The 25,632-nt window shown below is 49.7% G+C and overlaps 1 protein-coding gene across 1 annotated transcript in view; it reads left to right on the plus strand.

Moving 5' to 3' along the window:
- LOC119399311 (TATA-binding protein-associated factor 172-like) overlaps positions 1 to 25,632 on the plus strand; it is a 374,345-nt gene that overhangs the window by 140,792 nt on the left and 207,921 nt on the right. The window contains 4 exon segments of the mRNA XM_049417333.1: positions 10,361 to 10,571; positions 12,809 to 12,913; positions 22,752 to 22,859; positions 24,917 to 24,964. Of these exon segments, the coding sequence (XP_049273290.1) occupies positions 10,361 to 10,571; positions 12,809 to 12,913; positions 22,752 to 22,859; positions 24,917 to 24,964 (472 nt within the window).

Raw genomic sequence — 25,632 nt, forward strand, 5'->3', positions numbered from 1 at the left:
CATCAGCTCCCGCTTGCCCGGATTTTGGCTGCTTGATGCCCACCGCTCTCTGACGCCCTATTCTTCACGTGTGTCGACATTCCCTGAAGATGCGTCAATAAATCAGGTCACACTTGTTGGAGGTACATGGATTCCCAGTACCAACCTGGACCTTCGCTCCCGGAAACTCCCCCCTGGTTCGTGACCACATTGCCAACATGGCCGAAGAGACCCCTCTCCAGTCTGGACCTTCAGCAGTCCACGTCACCTGTGGCGCCCTGTATCGCCAGCGAGATCTGCCCATCTTCACTGGCTCAGGTGACTCGGACGTGAAAGAATGACTCTCGAAATATGAACGCGTGAGTGCCAGCAACAAATGGGACGATCAAATGAAGCTTAGTTACGTCCAGTTCTACCTTGCGGACATCGCCCAGCTGTGGTATAACAACCACGAGAGCGACATTCCCACTTGGTCCGTCTTTAAGACTTCAGTCACGGACGTCTTCAGTCGGCCATCGGCTCGCAAGCTTCGGGCAGAGCAGTGCTTGCGTCAACGCGCGCAGCTACCAAGAGAGAACTTCACGGGCTACATTGAGGATCTGCTGAACCTCTGCAACCGCGTGAACTCTACCATGACCGAAGAGAAGAAGATCAAACACATCCTCAAGGGCATCGAGGACAATGCTTTTCAGATGCTGCTCACAAGGAATCCCACCACAGTCGCTGCACTGGTCTCATGTCAGAGCTTTGACGAGTTGCATCGGCAGCACTCGATCGCGCGCCAAGCCCTCACGACAACCGACACGCTATCAAGCTTACACGTTACTGCTCGCCCTGCCGATCAGCAGCCGCTGCTATCCACCATCAACGAGCTCATCCGCGAAGAGGTAGCGCATCAGCTTTTACTACTACCTCTCACGAACGAGCCGGCACAGACTTTGGGCCCTGACCTTAAACACGTCATTCAGACCCAAATTGCTGAGCACCAGCCATCTATACCCCAACAACCACTCATCACTGCGCCGCTCACGCAGCTGTCGCTGCTCGGCCCCCTCAGCAGCCTATGCCGTATACCCGACCTGCGATGCCAACCCCTGCGATGCCGACCCCTGTCTCGCCGTCGACCACGACTTCATCACCACTTCACTACGTGGGCCCCTCGCCTTCGTTTTTCCGCCGTCAATACCTGTGGCGAACGCCGGACAACAGGCCCATCTGCTTCACCTGTGGTGTCGCTGGACACGTCGCCCGCCACTGCCGCCGTTGCCCACCTTCTTTCTTCGACACCATGGCCACACCTGATCCCTCGTCGTCACGCACACCACCTAAGTACGCTGCTGATAATCGGTGATCCTTCTCCAATCGCCGATCACCATCTCCTCGACAACGCTCTCTGTCACCCATGCGTCGCCGCTCGGCTACAGAGGAGGGAAACTGATTGCTGCAGTTCCGGAGGCAAGAGCTGCATGCAAGTCGAACTGCCCAAGGCCTCTTGTGTTTCGCCGCCAAATGTTTTAGACGTCGATGTTGAAGGAACCGCCGCCGTTGCGCTTATTGACACAGGGGCCGCTGTTTCAGTCATCTCTGAGACACTGTGCTGCAAGATAAAGAAGTTGACGACGTCGCTATCAGGACTAATGCTCCGTACTGCCAGCTCACAGTTAATTACGCCATCAGCTGTCTGCACTGTGCGAGTCATCATACAAGGTGAACTTTATGTGATCGAGTTCTTTGTGCTACCGTCCTGCTCCCACGACATTATTCTCGGTTGGGACTTCCTATCGAGTCATAGCACCATCATAAACGGTTCTCGTGCAGAAGTAGCCCTTATGCCGCTGCAGACCTCTCTTTCGACGGACCCTCCCACAAACTCGTCGTCGCTGAGGACACAGATATACCCCAAAAACGTGGACCCTTGTAGCACTGACCTGTACGACTGCACCAGACGGAACAGCACTCTTTGCCCCGTCGGAAGTATTTCTCCGTCGTCGTGGCTTACTGACTGCCCTTTGCGGTACTATCGATTAATTCTGGCACTACGATAATGCTCATTGCCAACTCGCTGACGTCCGCCGTTTCCTTGCTTCATGGGGAATCTTTGGGGCACGTACAAGACGTCGACCTCCTGCATTTCCTGGACTTCTCTGAAGACCAACCCCACCTTCAGCTGAACGCCATGACGTCACCTGTTTCCAACTCTTCAGCCCCAGATAATTTCTGCCCTTCTATCGCTGACGATCTACCGCCATCGCATCGCAGCCAACTTCTCGCTCTTCTGCAAGACTTCCGCTCGTCCTTCGATTGCGCCCAGCCGACCTTGGGCCGCACGACGAGCGTCACACACCACATCGACACCGGTTCACATGCTCCCTTACGCCGACCCTATCAAGTTTCCGCGGAAGAACGGCAGATGATCAACGAACAAGTCGACATGCTTAAACGCGCAGTGATTCAGCCATCCCAGAGCCCCTGGTCCTCTCCTGTCGTACTTGTGCGCAAGAAGGATGGATCAATAAGGTTCTGCGTTGACTATCGCCGCCTCAATAAGATTACTCGAAAGGATGTGTACCCGTTGACACGCATCGATGATGCTCTCGATTGCTTACAAAGGGCACAATATTTCTCGTCTTTAGAGTTACGCTCGGGTTATTGGCAAGTACCGATGGATGTCACTGATCGTGCGAAGACTGCTTTCGTCACTCCTGATGGACTCTATGAGTTTAACGTCATGCCGTTCGGATTGTGCAATGCCCCGGCTACATTCAAACGGATGATGGACAACATCCTCAAGTGGAACACCTGCCTTTGCTACCTTGACGACATCGTAGTCTTTTCTCGGGATTTCCCTACTCACCTTGTCCGCCTACGTGAGATTTTGACGTGCCTCACATCAGCTGGTCTTCAACTCAACATCAAAAAGTGTCATTTTGTAGCGCGCCAGTTGACGATACTGGGTCACGTCGTCTGCAAGGAAGGCGTTCTTCCGGACCCAGTGAAACTCCGGGCCGTTGCTGAATACCCCAAGCCCACTTGCATGAAGACGCTTCGAAGTTTCATTGGGCTGTGTTCCTATTTTCGCCGATTTGTCTGTGACTTTGCTTCCATCATCGCTCCTCTTACCAATCTTCTGCCAACCTCTAATGGCCTGTCTGCTTGGTCAAGAGAGTGCGACGCATCTTTCGAAACGCTACGGCGCTTAATAACATCGCCTCCAATACTTCGTCACTTTGACCCTGATGCACCAACGGAAATGCATACTGACGCCAGCGGCGTCGCCCTTGGTACTGTACTGGCTCAAAAGAAACCAGGATATGAAGAATACGTTGTCGCTTATGCGAGTCGAACTCTCAAGAAAGCCGAGTGCAATTATTCGGTCACTGAGAAGGAATGCCTTGCCATAATTTGGGCTTTGGCTAAGCTTCGTCCGTACCTCTGTGGCAGCCCTTTCGACGTCGTCATGGGCCATCATGCTCTATGTTGGCTCTCATCGCTGAAAGATCCGTCAGGACGCCTCGGTCGCTGGGCGCTTCGGCTGCAAGAGTACGACATTCATGTTGTGTACCGATCAGGCCGCAAGCACTCTGATGCTGATGTGCTCTCCCGCTCACTGCTAGCGTCCGACACAACTTCTCCATCAGCTTCCTTGTCGCCAATCGACGTCGCAGACATGTCGTCGGAGCAACGCAAGGATGCTTGGGTTTGCCACATGCTCGACTTCCTGGCTGATCCATCAGCTTACCCCGCTTCAAGAACTCTTCGTCGCCAAGTGCCCCATTTCGCTATTCGAGATGGTCTCCTCTATCGGCGGAATTACACGTCTGATGGCAGGAGGTGGCTGCTTGTGATAGCTCGCCACATGCGCACGGATATGTGCGCTGCTTTTCACACCGACCCGCAAAGCGCTCACGCTGGCGTTCTCAAGACCTACAACCGCCTGCGTCAGCAATACTATTGGCGCTGACTGTATTCATTTGTGTGCAAGTATATCCGCAGTTGTACCGCCTGTCAGCGACGAAAGGCGGTACAACTGCGGATATACTTCCACCCCAACGACCAGCCGGTACGCTTCAGCCTCTCCCGTGCCCGGCACGTCCGTTTACCGCGTTGGTATTGATTTATATGGCCCGCTTCCCTCGACCACTTCTGGGAACAGATGGATCATTGTCGGCGTAGACCACCTCACGTGTTATGCAGAGACTGCAGCTTTGGCCACAGCAACAGCCAGAGAAGTTGCGTTTTTCATTCTATGCAACTTCGTCCTGCGCCACGGCGCCCCGCGCGAACTTTTGAGCGACAGAGGATGCGTTTTTCTGTCCGAAGCTATTGAAGCATTGCTCGTTCAGTGCAACATCGTTCACCACATGACGACCGCATATCATCCATGTACCAATGGCCTAACCGAAAGATTTAATCGCACTCTCGGTAATATGCTGACGATGTACACCGCATCAGACCAGACCAACTGGGGCACCGTCCTTCCTTTCGTAACATATGCGTACAACACTGCTATGGAAGCGACCACAGGATTCTCACCGTTCTTTCTTTTATACGGACGCGAGCCATCATGCATGCTGGACACCATGCTTCCTTACACACCTGAGGCATCTGAGTACAGCACAATTTCCGACTTTGCCAGATACGCATAGGCATTGCCGACAGTTGGCCCGTTCATTTACGACAGAAGACCAAGGTCGCCAGAAGCTTAGGCACGACGACGACGGACCTCTTGCTGCTTTCAAGGCAGGTGCCCCTGTCTGACTTTGGGTTCCGCCGAACACTCCTGGACTTTCTTCCAAGTTACTGGCCCAATAACACGGCCCCTACCGCATTCTTGCTCAGACTTCTCCCATCAATTACAAGGTCGAGCCCTTGACACCATCTGACGACTTGCGCCGTCGTGGCCGAGAAATTGTCCACGTGTCTCGCATCAAGCCATATTATGACCCCGCTATCCTATCAACGCCTTAAGTCGCCAGGATGGCTCCGCTATTCCCCAGAGGCCAATGTAGAGAAGAGAGGAGGACGACAAAGCACACGAGCAAGCTAGCAAGCAAGCAAGCCGCAGTGTCAATAGTAGCAGGGGACACCAGTTCACGCTTGCCCAGATTTTGGCTGCTTGACGCCCGCCGCTCTCCGGCGCCCTACTCTTGACGTCTGTCGACATTCCCTGAAGACGCGTCAATAAATCACGTCACAGTACCATTATGTGCCATACCCTGCACAGTTGAGGCTAGTACCTTGTTGCATGAACGCGGCAACAGCTAGCTTGCGACGTATCTTCACATGCGACGCATTTCCACGATGCTGTAGTGGTTTTGTAAGAGAAGGTGACAGCGGACTGATGCAAAGTGCATTTTGTGCCATCCCCTAATAAAAGTGTGCAGTACGCTTACAATGACGCTATGCTTGAAGTACCATATGCGGTCATTTGATTAGATGTTATGTGCGGCATGGTTTCTTGGCGCCTGCGCCGCACTCTTGAAGGGGGTCCTGCACGAGAAGGCAGTGAACGGGGATGCAGCCCGCTTTTGTGGTCGCCTGTTAAAAGTGTGCAGTACATTTGACACTGCGCCAACTGCGTGCCTGCACAGATAGCTGAAGGTGCTTATTGTGATGTTCTCCTGACGAGGAGTAACACTGGCCTTCATGGTGCTTTTTCGTTTTTTTTTATGTTCATAAATTGGACCTAGTTTGCAGATTCTTTTCTAAATTATTTCATGTGTCGTTTGTTACTTCAGGCTAGATAGGTCATGTGGTATGTAAAAAAGTAGTGTAGTTCACGTGTGATGATTATCTGTCAAAAAAGCATTCTCCAGAGGCTGTTTCAGTGTTACGTGTATTCTAAGCCAATTAAAATATCTACTTTACCCCCCATGTTCCTACAAATTTGTTTTTTCAAGCCCCTAAGTTGACATATTAACGCCGCTAACTGCTAAAAATTAAGGCTCTTCTGCTCCAAAAGCTGCTCCCCATTCAATTTCAGCCGTCTCACCCCTGGGTGCCATCTGTATTGCCGTGTTGTAGGCAAAAGTTACATACGGAAGGATAGCGTCCCAATTCTTGTGTTCGGCGTCGACGTACATCGCAAGCATCTTGGTAAGAGTTTTATTCAGACGTTTGGTGAGGCCATTCGTCTGCAGGTTGTAGGGGTGCTATCGTCTCCTGTAAAGTCGTTTTGTGCCCCATTGTGCCTAGCGGCGTAGCTAGAGCAGTTAGCTTCGCCGCCGAGTCAGAGATGGCACGGCACCACCTGGCGGGAGCAACATTATGCGGGCACATGAGGAAGAGCACTCTTGTCTTTTGGGGTCTGGCAGCGCTTGTAGATGGACTTCTCTCGCGCAGCGTCCGTGGTGGCAATTCCGCGACTTCGTCCTACAGGCTCTTGTGGTGAGCCGAGCGTCGGCGACGCTGCATTCGCGGTATATTGTGCACGTGTTCTGTTGTTTGTGTGTTGTATTAGCATATATTGGATTATTTGTCACGTTACTGGTTATTTATAACATTCGGCTGGCAAGCTTGCCAGGCTTCACTGCATCGCGCTTCTCTGCCACTTCTTTGCCACTTCTCTGCCACTTCTACGAGGCGGCGGAGCTAGCCTCGTAGACTAGCTCCGCCGGTGCCATTCCCCGAATCTTCTCAGCCTGCCTGTGGGTGTATTCCGCTGCCAATGCGCTTTGTTGGACCACCGCAAAGATTAATTCGGGCTCGGAAAGGAGCCATCGTTGTAAGGCATCATCCCAGAGTCCACAGGTCAACCTGTCATGCAGCATATCTTCTAATGTAGTCCCAAAGTGCCACTGCTCCGACAATTGCTCATGCACCAGGGTTGCCAACACAATACACAAGGCCGCTGATAAGTCTTCCTCTGTGGTGTAGTAGTGAAACGTCTTTATATTGAAATCACGGATAAACAAGCTTCGTTGTATGAGGCTTTGAATACATTGTGCTCTATGAACATGAATCTATGTAAAGCTAAATGCTGTGTATTGAGCATTGCATTACAATAAAGTTCATTACATCAAGCTCTCATTGTATCCATAGGAATCGATCTTGGCCCAAAACCAGGCACTGTACAGAGAATAAACATGGACGTGGTGTGCCTGTCTGTCTTTATTCCCTTGTCTTGTTTTGCACCTAAAGACCACTCCTAGCTATTCAACAACTAGCCTAACAGCAGCTGTTAGTGCTTTTAGGTTTAACCGTACTTGGAATCTGTCAGTTTGAATTTTGGTTTTTGACTTTTGTTCACAATTAGATTCCTTTAATCTTGTGCTCCCGAGCTGGAGTCGTGGCTTTTGCACATCTGTGTGACACAGCAAATTTATACTCGCATAAGAAGTTTGTTCTCATTAATATCTCACTTTATAGCATAAATGCGTCAATAGGGGATATTCATAATGCTTGGTGCTCCGGAAACACTAGGCGTGTCCGCTGTTTTTTCTTGGGTGCCATCGCGGAATCGTCTGCTACCGTCTCCATTAGGAGAGGCCATGGAGAGGCTGAGCCACAGTCATTGGCGGAGCTTTCAGACCAAGAAAATGCGGCCGTTTTTTTCATCATCCAGCACCGAACGGTTAGTGGACTCACTGTGCTGTCACAAATTGACGAGAACACAATATCGGAGCTTTGCGCATTAAAAAACTCATTCGGGTGGCAGCTGCACAAGGCGCACCGCTTCGCAAAGCTGAACTGCTGTTCCCTAGTGGCGTGTGCTTCCGATCTGAGGTAGGCGTTCAAGAAAAGTGTTCATTTCAGACGAGATGCGACTCTCAAACATCGGTTATAACCATGCACAGCGATATATCTTCACTGTTCTGCTGAATTCTGCTAGAACAATCTTCACTGTAATTCCCAATGTGATTATAAACACGCATCAGATATCAAAACCCCGTTGTTTCTGCATGACCTGTGCAATGGCTGTGCTGCATTCCTAGGCTCATTTCTTTCATCATCATCGTCATTATCATCAGTTTCACTACGCCCACTGCAGGGCAAAGGCCTCTCCCATGTTCCGCCAATCAACCCGGTCCTGTGTTTGCTGCTGCCGCGTTGTACCCGCAAACTTCTTAATCTCATCTGCCCACCTAACTTTCTGTCTCTCCCTTGCGTGTTTGCCTTCTCTTGGAATCCAGTCAGTTACTCTTAATGACCAGCGGTTGCCTACGCGCTACATGCCGTGCCCATGTCCATTTCTTCCTCTTGATTTGGACTAAGATGTCCTTGACACCCGTTCGTTCCCTGCTCATTTCTTTAGCCACCAGTATTTCTACACCGTTCACCATAGTGTGTGTCGTAGTTTTTCGAAATAAACAAGGCATGGACATGTGCATAAGCGGTGCACCACAAACCAAACAAAAATACTGATCGCGCGTATCGACTGTGTACAAAGGGAGCTGCTCTATTAACGCTTTGAGGGTCGAATTTTTTCGCGAAATGCAGTCCAAAAATGTAGGAAAGAAGATTACTTTTAAGGGCTCGTTTTTCTTTCTTAGACACACTATTAACGAGAACTAACAGACAGTAATGCCAAGGAAAGTATAGGGGGTGTTATTTGTAGTAATTGGAATATAAATTTGAAGAAAGTAAAGTGGACGAAAAGATAACCTGCCGCCGGCAGGGACTGAACCTGCGACCTTCGAATGTGTCATTTTTTTATTGCTGAAATAAAACCTTCAGGCGATTCTATTTAAGCAAAAAAAAAATTGACTGGAGAGACATCGGAGCATGAAAATTCCATGTATTCCTGAAGTGTGGCAGCACATGCAAAACAAGAGAAATGATTGAAAAAGGCGCGCGTTTTAAACATACAGGCTATGCCGTATATGTACAGCGAAAACCCTCAAAGGGTTAATGCTCTTTTAATGCACACTGGTTGTTTATAATGCCTTGTGGTCGTAATCTATCACGCAGATTTAGTATTGTCGCTCTGGTTTTCTCGAACGCTACACGTTTGTGTTCATTGACCTATCTTTATAAAATACTGCGCTGTTTCCTTTCGCATGCCACAGAGGCGTGCATTATTGCATGCCACACGCTATTGCGAACAGCATATGAGTGCCCGCAATCAGCGGAAAGATGAGTGCGATGATCTATCGAACAAACAGCTCCATCTACTGTACGGCTCCATAACACTTAGCTTTGTGTTCGCAGTGCACGCTGACCGAAGAAAGCAGAAGAAAAATAAAAGGGGAGGGATAATTGGGTGTAAAGCCAAGGGCAGACGCGGTGTGCTGACTATATACGTCAGCGCACCCTGCCTTGTGAAGCTTGCCAAGAGATGCTTGTTGGGATCCTTGCGATTGAGTCTCATGTGGAGGCACTGATTTACCACTGACGCGTGCAGCAGCATCTGTGGCACTGCTTACTCATGTTTATATACGTAAAGCATTGCTTTCGTCAATCTGCAACACCAATAGGCTAATGTTGATCAATCACACTCTGTCATGCGTGGCAAAATCGGCCGTCTGTTCTTAAATGCATATATCGTAATATATTGTTCTGCGAGCCTAGCTTATGGTGCAGGCGAGCAACTAAATTGCACGGAGAAATAAGAACTGCGGCTAAAGAGCGCTTTTTGCGTGCGCCGGTCATTTCCAAACCTAAGTATATAGTGCCGATCTCGTTGACAATTTTTTTCTTCGTTCATGTAACTGATAAATCCAATCAAAAACACTGTCACCTTTTTCCGGGCATTGTCAGGACTCCCTCATTGCCTGGACAGGGCATGAAGCATTAGGAAGTCATTGCAGAAAGAAGATAAAAAACCAGCAGGTAGCACTTGAAAGGCTGCAATGTGCGATAGGTGTCGTTTTTGCGCCCAACAAAACATGGCGGATCAAACTTGTGGGATTGTTGACAGATGGCGCTGTACATTTTGAATATCCCCTTTTACTCTTTATATTTGTTTACAAATACTGCAACCTTCACAGAGGGTTTTAGCAAAGTAGATTTATATTTTATTTGCTTGGTTTTCCTAATACACAAACACTAGAACAAAATATGGAAGGCAACTAAACACAGTGGTTCACAGGAATCAAGCACAAGAGCTTAAAATAAAACTTAGCTTTAAAGGGATCAACGCAAGAACATATAATAAACTTAGCACCACATTCAAGGTAAACCATTACTGGAGGTGTTAGAAGAATAAGGTTGAAGGATGGTTGTGAAACAACTTCGTTTGTAAGTTTGTTGTGTTAGAAGAATAAGGTTGAAGGATGGTTGTGAAACAACTTCGTTTGTAAGTTTGTTCTATTTGGTAACTCTTGTAGGATAAACTGCATATGCTCAAATGTGTAAAAAGGTATACTGACGTACCTTTCCAGGTCTCTACATTTGTGTGCATTTGTGCAGAATCTACGGTCAATGTACTAATCACATGCAGGTCTGATGGCTGCTTGCGTGACTGTGAGCAGGGGGTGGTGCAAAGTCCTGGTAAAACCACGTGCACAGACAGTGGCTGCAGTGTTGCCAGCGCACCATTAGCCCGGTGGGTGCCTCGACTGTGGCCCTTTCTGGGCCACAATGCAATTGCCGTGCGACTGTCCGTGCTGCGTTCGCTCCTCATTCTCTGCTCGGACAAGGGGGCACCACTGGTGGGTTATGCTCTTTTTGTTGTTTTTGTTATTACAGCATGGTAGTAACTGCACGAGAAAGTCTCTGCATTTAGCTAGATATTAATTGCCTTTACTACATTGCTTTTTCCGAATCTAGCAATATAACTCGTAAAAAATTGGCCTGGGATACAGTCAAACCTCATTATAACGGAGTTACATCTGACACGAAACGTAACTTAGTTATATCCAAATGAGGCAGAAGTTCAGCGGAAGCTTGCGATGAAAAATTGTTGAACACGGGTTGTCGTTGGAGCCAACATTTCAACAAGTGGTCTTGTCTTTTTCAAGGCAGCAACTGCCTACCTTAGTGCATGTGTATGTATGCTTCGTACCCTCTCCTCCAACCAAAGCTGAAGTTGAGGAGAGGGCAGGTGCAAAAAGGAGGGGGGGGATGTTGGGAGTTGGGTGCAAGAGAGTGAAAAGACGAGAAGATATTGAGATAATCTGGCGTACCGAAATGGGTGAATAGAAGGAAAGAGGAAGCACATCAGTGAAAAAGAGAGGGAGAGAGAGAGAGTGAACAACAGAGAAGAAAAAAAGACGCAATAGTACGGAAAAAAAAAAAGACAAACACAAAGCTAGGAACTTCAAAAGCGTATGAACTTGGTACATAATCGTAGTAGAAAACAGTGCAATAAAACGAAGACAAGAAAGATCAAACAGGACCAGCACTGACTACCAACAGGTGCGTTTATTTTTGCTGTACAAATATATACGATTTCTGGAAAGACTGAGGAGAGGCAGAAGAATTCTCTCACGCACAGATGCCCTGATTTGTCAAATACCGTGAAACACTCAACTGCCGAGATACTTAATCTCTTTAAAGTTCCTGTAACTATGCTTAACCACCTTTATTTATAGCTTTTCAACTATTTTTGAAAATAAGAAGCTGTTACAATGAGATAATGTGGCATTATACACCTTCCTTGTATTTGTACCACGTTGTGCGCATGCGTCCAAGGTTGCCTGCGCCTGTGTCATGGGTGGCTTGTCCCGGTGTCGTTACTGTCTCGTTGCACCAGCCAAGCCAAGTCATCAAAAACGTAACTATGCATATGCGCGGCCGCGCCAAATTGTAGCGCGTGTCATTTCTGACACGAAGTGTAGGTAGCAAAACTATGTCGCTCCAAAATCTTAGCGACCTGGAAACTGCGTACTCGGTTGCATGAGCACGCTGAAAAGTTCCTCAAGATGCGCTGACGAGCACGGGATCATTACGTCACGCGAAGGCAGCGCCACTTTAATGCATACTACTAACGCAGGCCTATATGTACATTATTATGGAGTAATACCTTTTAATATAAAGAAACGAACACTATTTCAATACTAACAAAATCTCATTGACCGCGTACAGCAATCAACGGTCACGTGGCCGAGTTCATCGTATCGTTCATGTTTTTGCTGCCAGAGGTGCCACAGGTCATTTTTCGTGACTTTCAATCAAGAAATAAAAATATAAATCCATCTCTCACGAAAAAACAGGGTTGGTTTGAGCAATTGCGACGGACGATCTTTCCATCAGTGGAGTCATCTCATTTCATGTTCTGGTCAGTTGTCAGTTCCTTGAAGAAAAAAACACTCCTGAACCTAATTAATGTAATATCCAAATATGCTTGCAGGCATCTGCAAGGACGAGTCTAAGCTATGTGACATATTTAATTAACAAAGGTTGATCTCGAGCTGTGTTAGAAAACGGTTGACTAAACATGTAAGCAGGGTTCTACAATTGATTTGAAAATAGCATGTCACAGGAATACTTTAACAAAGTTGGAAATTCAGTGAGATGGTGCATAGCTAACGAGAAATTTTGAGCGCAAAAACAAGACATTCATCAGAACCATTCACGATACACCAGCGGCCGTCCTGTCTCTCTTTCTGGTGAATGTCTTGTTTTTGCGCTCGAAATTTCCCGTTAACGAGAATACTTGCATACCTACTTCTTCTTAATCAGTTCCGTGCTTGTGATGCATCATTATACAAATGTTTTTTTCCGTAGTCTTGCTGTGTGGTAGGTTAGATTACATGTTGCTAGTATTCTAGGAAATGGTTTCTGTGAATAAAATGCAGTTGTACTTTGTTGCTCGTCCTTTGTGCTTAATCTCACATTTTCGCTGTTTGCGCTGTACATTGTGATGAAGCACAGCCACCCTACCCAATTTTCCTTTCTCTTTATAGTTTCTGTGTTGGTTGGCCTAAGCTGGTCTCTCTTCTTGCAGCCACTTAGCGAATGGGTACCACCCCTCTTGCCGTGCATGTTGCGCCTGCTGTACCAGCGTTGCCTGCTGGAGACTTCACAGGAAGTCCTTGATCTCATCTACCAGGTGCGCTTTTCTCTTATGCTCAGCTTTTACATCGCTCAAGGGTCTGCACTTCAGGTTGTTCTTAAAACTAGCCATCCAGTTGGGCAGTCGCGACCAAATGCTTGGGGGATCGTGGCACCAGCAATTAAATGAAAGAACAGTACCCCTGGAAAAAATGGCTTTGTTACACTGCATCGATCGAACATGTGCTATTAGTGTACTTATTTGAATATTAGTCAGTCTTCTTTCTTTCTCTAAAATCTCACCCAGAATAAGCCCTCGACCCATATTCATGAGCGAAAATTTTTTATCTGTACAGTCAAACCCACTTACAACGATCCCAAATACAGTCGCCGACTGTTTATTCGGACTCGGCGGGAACCGCCGAAAAGTCCGAATAATCGGGAGTCCGAAAAAAAGGATTCATCAGAAAAAAGCACTTTTATTGGCCCAGCGGCCGGAAAAAACTTGTCAATGCGCGTCTGTACACATGTACGCTTACGCGCGACCAAGTCGGCCTGAATTTCAGCCAATGTTTGGCCACCCGTGATGGTCGGCAGTAGCACTGTAACGGCCTATGCTAAATCCGCATTTGATGACTGATGTGGGAGGTGCGTCATCACGGCAGTCACTGTCCACATGCGCTGGTTCGAATAGCTGACGGATATCTCATCGCCCAACTCGGCGAAAACTCCCAAGGAACTTCCACCTGGTGAATAATCGCCGCTTTTTTCGCCATCGTCACGGCCTTGTAGTTGCCGCGTTTCTTTAGTTCCGACGGCGCACATGGAATGGGGCAGCGTCTGTAACGAGCGTGTGGCGCCCTGCCTAGCCTAGTTTCATTACCTCGCCAGGTTCGGCAGGCAACCTTGGTCGTGCGTGAAGAATAAACACTGACGAGCGCGGCTCGGCAGTCAGTAGCTGTTACCCCGCCATGCTTTTGGGTCGTCCTTGTTAGAGCGCGGGCGCCTCGGCCCCCTCGTCCGCGGTCCCGGGGCAGATCGTGACACTGGCGACGAGTACAGTCAACGTGTCGACCCAGGCCATCGAGAGCGGCAAAACAACGCCCCCCGCATCTGCCGCCATGCCGCTGTACGGAAGGCTCGAGCCGTTCGAGGGAGACGGGTCCGCCTGGCCCATCTATGAGGAGCAAGTTCACGTGTTTTTCCGCGCTAACGACACGCCCGAGGAGAAACAGCGGGACATTTTCCTGGCAAGTTGCGGAACCCAAGTCTTCAGTCTCCTGCTCGACCTCCTAAAGCCGGCTACACCGCATACCAAGACGCTCAGCGAGCTGCTCACTACACTGCGCTCGCACTTCAGTCCGGCGTCGTCCACGCTAATGGAGCGTTTCCGCTTCAACAACCGGAGCCGCCGGGAAGGGGAGAGCCTCGGGCACTTCGTCGCCGCGCTACGAGGTTTGGCGAGTACCTGCGCTTTCGGGGACCAGCTGGACTCGCTGCTACGGGACCGTTTCGTCTGCGGCATAAACAGCCCCGCCATGCAGACACGTCTCCTGGAACTTCCCGACCCCTCGCTGGACGACGTGGTGAAAGCAGCGCTGGCGATGGACGCGGCGACAAAAGACGCCGGCGAGATTGCGCGTGCGGCGTCAACAGAAGCGGCGGTCAACAAGATGGTGGCAAGGGGCGGTATATGCAGTCGCTGCGGTGACGCCCATTCCCCCTCACAGTGCCAGTTCGTACATTCGCAGTGCTTCACGTGCGGAAAAACTGGGCACCTTGCACGAGTATGCCGAACGGGGAAGCAGAACAGCGCACCACAGCAGCAGCCTGGATCAAGCCCAGGTTCCACAACAGCCCGCGGTCAGGGTAGGCGTCGCAAGTGGCGGCGGGGACGTGCGGCAGCAGGCTCGGGTTCCTCCGCGGCCAGGCTCAACGTCGTGTCCGAGAACCCGCCGATTTTCGACATGTGGCACACAGGCCTTGTCCCGTCGTCTGTGCCGCCGCACGTGCTGACCGTCGAAGTTTGCGGGCGCCCCATTTCCATGGAACTGGACACGGGGGCCAGTGTGTCGGTCATGGCTGGCAAACTTTTCAAAAGGACCTTCCCCAGAGTGGCCGTCGAGGCTTCAGGCGTCATGCTGCGGAGTTACTCTGGAGAGCTTTCCCAGGTCCAAGGCCAGGCCCAGGTCAGCATTCGTTTTGGCAACAGGGAAGCAACCCTTCCTCTGTATTTGACCAAGGGGTCATCACCGACGCTGCTCGGCAGAAATTGGATTTGCGCACTGGGTGTTCGGCTGCCAGAAGGCCAGGAAGCAGCCCTACATGGCTTACAAGACATCCCGAGCCTCCTAACAGATTTCCAGTCACTGTTCCAGCCAGGGGTGGGCACATTCGCCGGTACGACTGCTGGCATCCATGTACCCGAGGGAGTCCGGCCTCGGTTTTTCAAGCCTCGCCCGCTGCCGTTCGCACTGAAGGACGGGGTAACCCAGGAGCTGCAACGGTTACAGCGAGAAGGCATCCTGGTACCAGTCAAGACTGCGGAGTGGGCCGCTCCCATCGTTCCAGTCCCCAAGCGAGATGGTAGTGTCAGAATCTGTGGGGATTTCAAGGTTACGATCAACCCCGTCGCTACCGTCGAAAAGTACCCCCTGCCTCGGATTGAAGATCTCTGGTCGGCTTTGTCTGGTGGCCAGAAGTTCACGAAGCTCGACCTCAGAGACGCGTACCAGCAGTTGGTGCTCCAGGAGGCCTCACGGAAGTATGTCACGATATCGACAACTATGGGGCTTTTCCAGTATACGCGTTTACCATTTGGCGTGACCTCGGCACCAGCCATCTTTCAGAGAGAGATGGACAACCTCTTCAGGGGCATGAAGCACGTGGCAGTGTACTTGGACGACATCCTCGTCACCGGTATTGACGATGGAGACCACATGCAGAATCTGCACAACGTTCTGGCCCGACTTCAGGATGCTGGTCTCAAGCTCAAGCGGGAAAAGTGCGTGTTCATGGTTCCCAGTGTAGAATACCTCGGACACGTCATCTCCCAAGCCGGCCTGACTCCGGCCCCCCGCAAAGTTGAGGCTGTTCTGAAGGCGCCGAAGCCCCGAAACAAGAAAGAGCTGCAAAGCTACCTTGGTCTCATCAATTTCTACAGGAGGTTCCTGCCCAACCTGTCTGCGCATCTACAGCCACTGCACATTCTGCTTCGAGATGGCCAGCATTGGGTGTGGAAGAAGGAGCAGGACGTGGCCTTTGAGCACAGTAAACAGCTAATCACCAAGGCACCGGTGCTGGTGCACTTCGATCCAGCCAAGCCTGTTGTCCTTACTGTAGATGCATCACCCTATGGTGTAGGAGCCGTCCTAGCGCACAGAGACAAGGATGGCCAAGAACGCCCGGTGTCGTTTGCTTCTCGACGTCTTCACACAGCAGAGCAGCGTTACAGCCACCTGGACAAGGAAGGCCTCGCCCTCATGTTTGGCGTCGAGCGTTTTCACCAGTACCTGTGGGGCCGAAAGTTCGAGGCAGTGACGGACCACAAACTACTGCTGGGGCTACTGGGGCCAGACAAGGCGGTCCCCGTGCAGGCATCACCTCGAGTGGTACGATGGGCCTTGAAGCTGGCGGCCTACAGCTACCAGTTGGTGTACCGTCCGGGAAAAGACCTGGGACCTGCCGATGCCCTGAGCCGGTTGCCGCTGCCAGAGGTGCCTGCTGCTGTTCCAGAGCCAGCTGAAGTGCTCATGCTGGAGCATGCGTACCCAGAGGTACTGTCCAGGTCTGCTGTGTCGCAGGCGACCAGTCGGGACCCGGTCCTGTCCCAGGTGGTGAAGGCAGTATCCCGAGGGGACGAGTTGGTGCAGCAGCCCTACAGCCACAAGGCCGCTGAGCTGAGCCTGGAGCAGGGCTGCCTACTTTGGGGTTCCAGGGTGGTGATCCCACAAAGTCTCCGGTCCAGGGTCCTGCAGTTGCTGCACGCGGGGCATCCTGGCGTGGAAAAGACAAAGATGGTGGCCCGGTCCCACGTTTGGTGGCCTGGACTGGACCAGGACATCGCTCACATGGTGCAGAGCTGCCAAGTCTGCCAGGAACATCAACGGGCCTCGCGTCATGTGGAGATCACCCCATGGCCATTCCCACAGAGGCCCTGGTCCCGCCTTCACGTGGATTTTGGGGGCCCCTTCAAAGGCCACTACTTCCTGGTGGTAGTCGACGCATTTTCAAAGTGGGTAGAAGTCCTACCTGTCACCACTCCGTCAGCAGGTGCGACCATTGCAGCACTTCGGCAGGTTTTTGCAGCCCAGGGGCTGCCGGACATCATAGTCTCCGATAATGGGCCCGCTTTCGCCAGCGCAGAGTACCTGGCCTGGCTGACAAAGAACGGAATCCGCCGAATGATGGTTCCTCCGTACCACCCTGCTTCAAACGGTGCAGCTGAGCGGGTGGTGCAGACTATTAAGGACAAACTTAAGAAGAGCCAAGCTGGGGATTTCCGTACGCAGGTCGCCCGCATACTCTTCCAGTACCGGACTACACCTCATGATGTCACCGGCCGTGCCCCCTGTGAGCTTCTGCTGGGACGGATGGTGAAGACACTGTTGGACATTCTGCATCCAGACCTCCGGTCTACGGCGCTCCTCAAACAGCTGAAGCAGAAGCTGGCTGCTGACAAAGGGTGCCGTCCTTGGCCATTGCCGGAGCCTGGAGTGCCAGTATTCGCCAGGAATTTCCGTTCTGGCCCACCTTGGTCTGCTGGACAAGTGGTCTCGCCTGCAAGCTCCTCCTCTCTGCTCGTACGAATGCAGGATGGAACCACATGGCACCGGCATGCTGACCATGTGAGGGCTAACCGCGGGACCTGGCTTGCATCCACGGCAGCACCAGCTGCATCCACAGGCAACACCAGTTGCGGCCAGTGAGACAGCCATTTCGCAAGGGACAGGCGCCTCCAGTGGTGCGCCACTAGTTGGGCCACCGGCAAGTTCAGTGCCATCTCTGCCAACCACAGCAGTGTCTCAGGAGGAATCAAGCGTGGCACAGGCAGCACCTGGTGCTACAGCACCTAGTCCCTCAACACCTGTACCCAGGCGGAGCAATCGACGACGAAGGGCACCAGACCGCTTTTCGCCTACCTAAATGAACGTCGAACCGGCTGGGACTTGTATTTTTTTTTATGTTGTGTACAATAACTGGGGGTGAGGGGTGTAACGAGCGTGTGGCGCCCTGCCTAGCCTAGTTTCATTACCTCGCCAGGTTCGGCAGGCAACCTTGGTCGTGCGTGAAGAATAAACACTGACGAGCGCGGCTCGGCAGTCAGTAGCTGTTACCCCGCCATGCGTTTGGGTCGTCCTTGTTAGAGCGCGGGCGCCTCGGCCCCCTCGTCCGCGGTCCCGGAGCGGATCGTGACAGCGTCGGAGCAATTTCAGTAGATCAGGCCTCGCACGCCCAGCAACAAACAAGGGAGCGGGACACTAAGCTCGGGATGCAGATCAGGCCTAGCCACAGAAACATCTGACAACGCAAACCCTCACATGCCAAAAGGAAACGACGTTGGGCTAATTGATGTTGCAGCGCTTCTGTTGTCGTACTCTCTTTGTCCGAATTAGGATCCGCGTCGTACTCGTACGCGCTGTCAATCTCCTCAAACACCTGTGTGGCCCACTCCACGACCCTTTTCTGGACGACAGGTCGCCGTCAACTTTGGGTTGATGGCCATCTAACATGGAATCATCCCCAACTGTTTTCTGGCGAAATAAAGTTTTTCCATCCATCCATCCTCAAACGCCGCACCGAGCCGATTACAATCTTGGCTTGGCTTGGCCTGCTGTTCGGCCGTGGTAGCTAGTGGTAGCGTTCAATGGATAGTTGACTGGCTAAAGCCAAAAGACAACCGTTACGTGTAGCCAACAAACATAGCCTTCGAGATCGGTAATTTCTGCGTGGATTTTTGACACTGGCACGATCTCCAGTTATAGCCAGTGCAACATTTCAGTGCTGGCAACCTATCAAAATTTTGTAAACATTGCTGACAGCTTGTTATGGTGGTCAACGTCGCACTCGATCAGCCAGCCGAAGTCCGAAAAATCGAACGGCGGACTGTGGGGCGTCCGAATTTTCGGTTGTGAGTTTACATTACTTCAATGGGACGAGCGGCGGTGCCGCGAAGGTGTCCGAATAAACGAGCATGTCCGAATTTTCGGCGGCTGAATAAACGGTCGGCGACTGTATAACGATCTATCAGTTATAACGACCATATTTGCGTGCACTTACGATTTTCCTGTGCTAACTATTGAAGCTGCGTCTACATGTAGCAAACATTTTTCAAAGCCTCCTACTTTTACAACGAACACTTCAGACACGGTTGCGGTAAAAATATGGTCATACGAAGTGAAAAAAAGTTAAAACAGGCCTCTAAATTAGCGTGAGAGGGGCACGCGAGCGTGCGCCCTGCTCCATTTTACTCGCGACTAAGATATCCCAGATTGGCGAGCACCGCACGCAGATTTCGGGCACTGCGAGCAAGGTCGCTCACTTTCCAGCCGTTTCTTCAGTGGCAGAATGGCAGTGAGGAAAAAAAAAAAAAAAGGAAGCAGCATAAAGCCTTGCGGTCAGCTTTCGCACGGTAACCTTTCCTGACGCCGTTCTCTGCAGCTACGACCGCCTACGATGAACCGAACAATGCCTTGGAACGCAAGAAGGCATAAATGCAAGAAGTGATAACCCAAATAACTTTCTATCGCAAAAAGGTTCACTGCGTACCTAATCTCGTCGACGCCACAATGTGCCGCAAAAGGTTGTCCGTCTTTTCGGTAACGGCTGAGGCCGGTCGATTGATCGGTGATTACGACTTCTGCACGATTGTGGATATGCCTTCGTGTATAAGCAGCAGAAAAGAGCGAAGGCGAGGTGGTGGCCGTCGATGAGCGTGCCATTATGACTTATTGCCAACAACCTTATCACAGTCATCTGTAGATATCTGCTCGTCTGCGTGTGTGGCGTATGCCGTAAACTGTGCGGATCGACGGCGGTACGAGTGCACCATGCTGCTGTTCGCAAGTTCGCCGCCGCCGCATCATGCGAGACCACTTCAAAGTGCGCGTCGCTTTGTAAAAACGAAAGTAGCTCGCTGTTGAGCGGCGTGGGCACCGAGAAGCGTCGATGCACTGACAGCGAGCGTATACTGCATGTTTGACTAGATGACAACTCAAGTGCGCTGCGCATCATCATGCAGGGCCACGAGAGCATCACGGAGACATAGAGACGTGGGCGTTGCTTGCAAAGTGCTTGTTTTCGCCGCCTTGAACGAACAGGGTACTCACCGCACGCGTGCACGATCCGGAGTGAAGCAGGCGCGAAGAATGTACAAACGCGCGCATACGGCATACAGCAAGCAGCCCGGCAGTGACTCCGCAAGCCGAGTAGGCGACACGCTGCACACAACTAGCCAGGGAAGATTGGCTCCACGTGGCAGTACCGCACTTCGGTGAAACGGTGTCTGTTCAATGCAAAAGCGGTTAATTCAATCGTAAGCACACAGCGGGCGTCGCTTCACGACGCGGAAAGGCTTAGATTGTCACCAGAGGGGTTGTTAACACTTTAATAAAAGTGCACAGAGTAAAACAAACGGCTTGGCCGCTAAGCGCACGTATTTAAGGGCGAGTCCATATACAACGAACTACTGATATAATGACCATCTACCACTTGTAAACACACTGGCAGCCCAGTACTTGGAGGCAATGCTCAAAGTTGCTGTGCTGGCGGTGGTCAGCTTTCATTGTACGGACACAATGGACTGGTCCATGGAAAACTGTTTTGTGACACATAAATATAAGTGCGAAATGCTGTCTCTGACAGAAAACAACAAACAGAGCGGTTTCTTGCAGTAAGCTCATTTGAGGGCGCTGCTTTCTTTTGCAGGTGTGAGCAGAGTCACGCATTATTTCTCACTTCGCTTCGAACCTAAAATTTACTACAGTAAAAGCTCGTTAATTCGACACCCTTTAATTCGGAAATTCGGATAATTCGGACGGCTCTATTGGTCCCGGCCAAAGTGCATGTTAATCTATGGGAGCAAACCTTCGTTAATTCGTCAGAGTTGGGCTCCGCACCGCTTAATTCGGACAAATGCTGACGGCTGCCGCTACACAAAAGTGTGGTAGAGCAGCGCTGGCACCACTGGAGCGAAATCGAAACCTGAGTGACATCGCCATCGTCATCAACTAGTGGGGGCGATCGCAGCGTCACCGAACGTCGGCGTCTTCTTTCTTTGCTCCACTGCGCCTCCGACGCCATTTTCCCTTGTGTTGTGTCGGCACCGTCACTTCTTGCGGAGTTCTCTTTTTTTCCCGTTGTGACCGTGTTTACATGTGAGGCCCGAGCATGCGGCAGTAGCTAACGATGGCATCGACGAGGTGTCAGCCGAGTCCACTGACGATGACTGCCCGACCTTCGATGCTGTCCTTCCCTCAGATATGACCCTTCAGGACTACATCGCGATTGATGATTGTGTCGCCACGACTGGTCTCCTGCCCGATCAAGAAATTATTAATGATGTCGCGAACTCATCGCACCTCACGGGAAGTCTCGGAGGCACTTTTGATATTAGAGGACGTTTGCCTGAGCACTTCCGACAGTTTGCGTGCTGTTGGCCATTTGGAAGAGTTAAGAAAAATTGTAATGTCAGCCGGAATCTGCGCGAAAACGTAGACGACCATTACGAAATACTTCAGCAAATGAAGGTATGCTTCTCCAACTTGATTTTAATGTTGTTTTTCCTGTTCATTCATTAATTCGGCATTCGGTTAATTCGGACATTTTTTCCGGTCCCGTGAAATCCGAATTAATGAGCTTTTACTGTATTCGCACAAGTCTACAAAGTTCCCGTGCTGGCTGTGTCTGCTTTCCTGGCGTTTCATTTTAATGAAATATGGTCGCGATTACCATTGCTCAATCTTATGAAGTTTTAGTATACTTCATCACATCACAAACTAATTTACATGTATCCTGCATATTTGAGCACTAACATGTTTGTTTTACTGATTTAAATGTACGTTTCTTTTTCACAAAATGTCCGTTTTGGTTTCAAGGAAGTATGCCGGTAGTTGTAAAAACCAACATAACTCTCGAACCGAAGCACATAGAGTTGTCATTTTTGCTGCAGCACAATTCTCAATGTCTGTCGATTCTGAAAATATCAAAAAATTAAATCTGCTTTTACCGAAAAGAACGTCCTTTTCAAGGGTGGCAACATACCTTGAAGTTGCACTAACTATACTCGGGGACAACTTTCTGTGGCAATGAAGGGAAATCTACGGGGGCGGAGCGTCTGCATATGTACTGCTACGCGAAGCAGTCCTGTTCGACGCGCGCCTCGTAACACCATGGAAAGTGATGGCTAGCGTTGCATTTCGACGCAAACGCTGCTCAGCGTCTAAGGTACAGGTAAAAGGCGCGGGTACGGGTATAAGGGCAAAAACGGGTAAAAGGGCAAAAACGCAAAGTGACAACGTATAAAGTAAAAGAAATACAAATATCTCGCTTGTGTGTGCCGCGTTCCGTCTCGAAACGCTACATGCACAAAATGAAGGAGTATTTTATATATCTCACGCAGAAAATACGGACGCAATTGTGAGACTACATTCATTAGTGGTAGGATACGTGCATTGTGGTTCTGTAGTTTTTCCTTCATTGCCACAGAAAGTTGTCCCTAAGTATAGACCCTACACAGAACAAGAAACGGAAGTCGTTGCGCTCAATGTTTCTTCATCTGTTTCTTGATCTGTCTAGTGTCCACTTAGGACAACTTCAGTGATGAAACGTCGCGATGTTGTGTTTTGGGATCTGACAATTTTGCACTCAATGTTCACTGTGCCAATCTGATCTTGTAGGTATGGGAAAAAGTGGTGCATGGTGCCCCCCTGGGCCCTCTGCTGACTGCTACCTGCCCTTACCTCAGCTCCTGGCTGTGCTTGCTCATGCACCCGACTCACCTGCAGGTATGCTCGTAGGGAAAGTGCCATTCAACCAACCTGTTTTGATGAGCGTAGCGGTGTAAGCTTGTTTGTTTAGCACCTTGACTGGGTTTTCTTAGCACAAGCAAAAAAGCGGGACAAAGTAAGACGCACAAGTTCTTGTCTTTCTGCAGTTTATGTGCAATAAGAAAGCCCAGTCAAGCCAGCAGAGAAACAACTAGGCTTGTGCGAATATTCGAGCACTTCGAATATTCGAACGAATATTACAGTATTCGAATTCGCTTCGATACGAATTTAAATTCTAGGAAATTTCAAAGTATTCGAAATGAACAGATAGACATATAAACCGTATGTAACCCGCTGTAAAGGTGGTTTCACTGCAGTGAAGTATGCTATACCGTGAATACACCTTTCCAGGAGAAATCCGCACTGCCGCGAAGAACCACTTCAAGGTTAAATGAACATACAGTAAAACATTGTTAATTCAAAGTCACTGAGACTGTGAAAAATCTAATTAAGCGGGTTTTCGAATTAACCAAGCATACAAAAAGCAGGATGCAAGGAACTTTGAATTACTGGAAGTAATCAGAGCTGGTCGTTTGCTGTTTCTGCTAGTTTGCGGCACCAAGGGTTATGTTATCCAGCAATACTCAGTCCCAATTTTGCCGCTAAACCGGGGAAACAGTTTAGCGGCAAGAAAGAAAAAAGGGGGGGGGGGGGATGCGCGCCTGCAATAAAGATGTGCTTCACTGCAACACAGTGGTGACACGCAGGCAGCATGCCATCTGCCCTCGCAGCGTCAGCACGTCATGATGCGACCATTCGCCCATTTTTTCTGGTAAAATAAAGAATTTAATAATGACAAGTGTGACGGAATTCGCGATCTGTTCTGGGTGGAAAAGATGATCATTGAAGTTCTATAACCGAGCTTTCGAAGTTGCACGCTTGCACTGCTGGCAGAGTACTTGCAGGCAAGTACTCTGCCAGCAGTGCAAGCTGTGCGAATTGCCGGAACAACTGTCAATCGGAGGTTCGCATACATCGCGGAATTCCGTCAGATCGCCCTTTATCAATTTCTCTATTTTCCCAGAAAGAACGGGTAAATCATGACACGCTGACGTTGAAAGAAGCATGACGCATCATCCGCTGTGTTGCAGTGAAGCATGTCTTCTTTTCCGCAGACGCACATTTCAGCCGACCACGAGACCGCCTTTTGTTTTGTTTTTTTCTTGCGCTGCCAGCAGCGAGGCTGGGATGCTTCACTTGTCACTCGTGGCTCCTAAGGGCCACAAGTGCGGATTTGCAGCTAAATCGGGATCGGGAATTGGCACATGGCACCGAAAGTTTTCGAATTAACCAGGCTGGTACTGACCACCGTTTCAAATTATCCACTCAAATTTACATTGCAAAATACGGGGCCGCAGAAATACTTCTAATTATGCGGGATTTCGAAATAAGAGTTCGAATTAATGAGGTTTTACTGTATTACTCTCACATCGATTCATCATTTTTTAAGTTATAAGCTTGCTATACCGGCTTATATGCTCTGAGTGTAGTAAATTTTAAGACGTAACATATTTTACAGGTTATCACTTGCATTCTACCGAAAGTCAAATCCTGCTACTACTCAAGTTGCTTCGAATTCCCTTTGAACCAAAAAGAATGACATGTCTTGTTTCAACTTTAAAAATATTGCGCTTGTTAGTTGGATCATGACAAATATGCTCATTTTTCTTTATAATATGTGATATAAACACGGTGCAGAGCTTCGTCTGGCGTAACGGACTTGCGTGCTCTACTTGGCAGATTTAATTGCAGTAGGCGTTCTACGATAGCTTGAAACAGCCACTGTGATAGTTCAGACATTCCTCGCGGCATTGTTGACCGGGTTGCTAAGCTTTCCTACTGAACGAGATGGAGCCCAATTACACTACCGTGTTCTACTCTTGAAGGTGTAGCTCTAGCGTCTTCCAAGTTTTGTTGTTGCTTTCTGAGAAGATTGTTTTGTGGTTGCATGGAGCGCTTCTTTGAGATTAGTCCAACACAGTGTGGTTCTGACCTTCATTGCTCGACAATTGCAGGTTGATGTTGTGACGCTGCAGTGGTTGGTTCTTCCGCCAAATCTCAAGGTATGTGTGATGCTTAGTAAAACTTGTTGTTGGGCTAGTTGGTACATGCTTTTCTGTTCTGTCTTAAGTTCTTCCTCGTTGGTATGCATCTTTTTTGTATTTATGTAAGCATGTGTGATGCAGGGGGAACTGCCCCTATGTGTGGCTTGGCAGCTCTACTGCTAATAGCGTAAATTATTGAATCGCATGCATGTTATTTGTTATTGCAAGGTTGCAGTTGTCATTGTCTTGGCTCTTTGTTTTAGGAGGTAGTCTGCGTCACGATTTCTATGAAAGTTAGCATACAAAGTCTTCCCGTAAGGTAATGAGGCTGGGTCTGGTAAAAAGAAGCCTGCCAAGCTCACATCAAGGCTGTATTAGGGCAGTATCAGCCCTGATGTGAGCCAGGCAGACTTCTTCCTGTTCCCATAGCTCAAGAGAAGCCTGAAAGGTTCAAGAGAAGCCATCTAACGGACTGTCACGGCCTCTAAAGGAGATCACGGCAGCTGACTTTGAGGGAGCGTTTGTAGTGTGCGAATCGCATTGGAAGTGGTGTATCGGTGCCCAAGGAAACAAGGAAAATTCTTCTGTCCGAAGAATTTTTATACTGATTGGATGAATACATTCTTTTTTGTAGGCCCAGTCTCATTACTTTACCGACAGACCCTGTATGTAAACTTAAGCCAAGA

This window comes from Rhipicephalus sanguineus, chromosome 7 (assembly GCF_013339695.2).
Source record: "Rhipicephalus sanguineus isolate Rsan-2018 chromosome 7, BIME_Rsan_1.4, whole genome shotgun sequence".
Classification (NCBI taxonomy): Eukaryota; Metazoa; Arthropoda; class Arachnida; order Ixodida; family Ixodidae; genus Rhipicephalus; species Rhipicephalus sanguineus.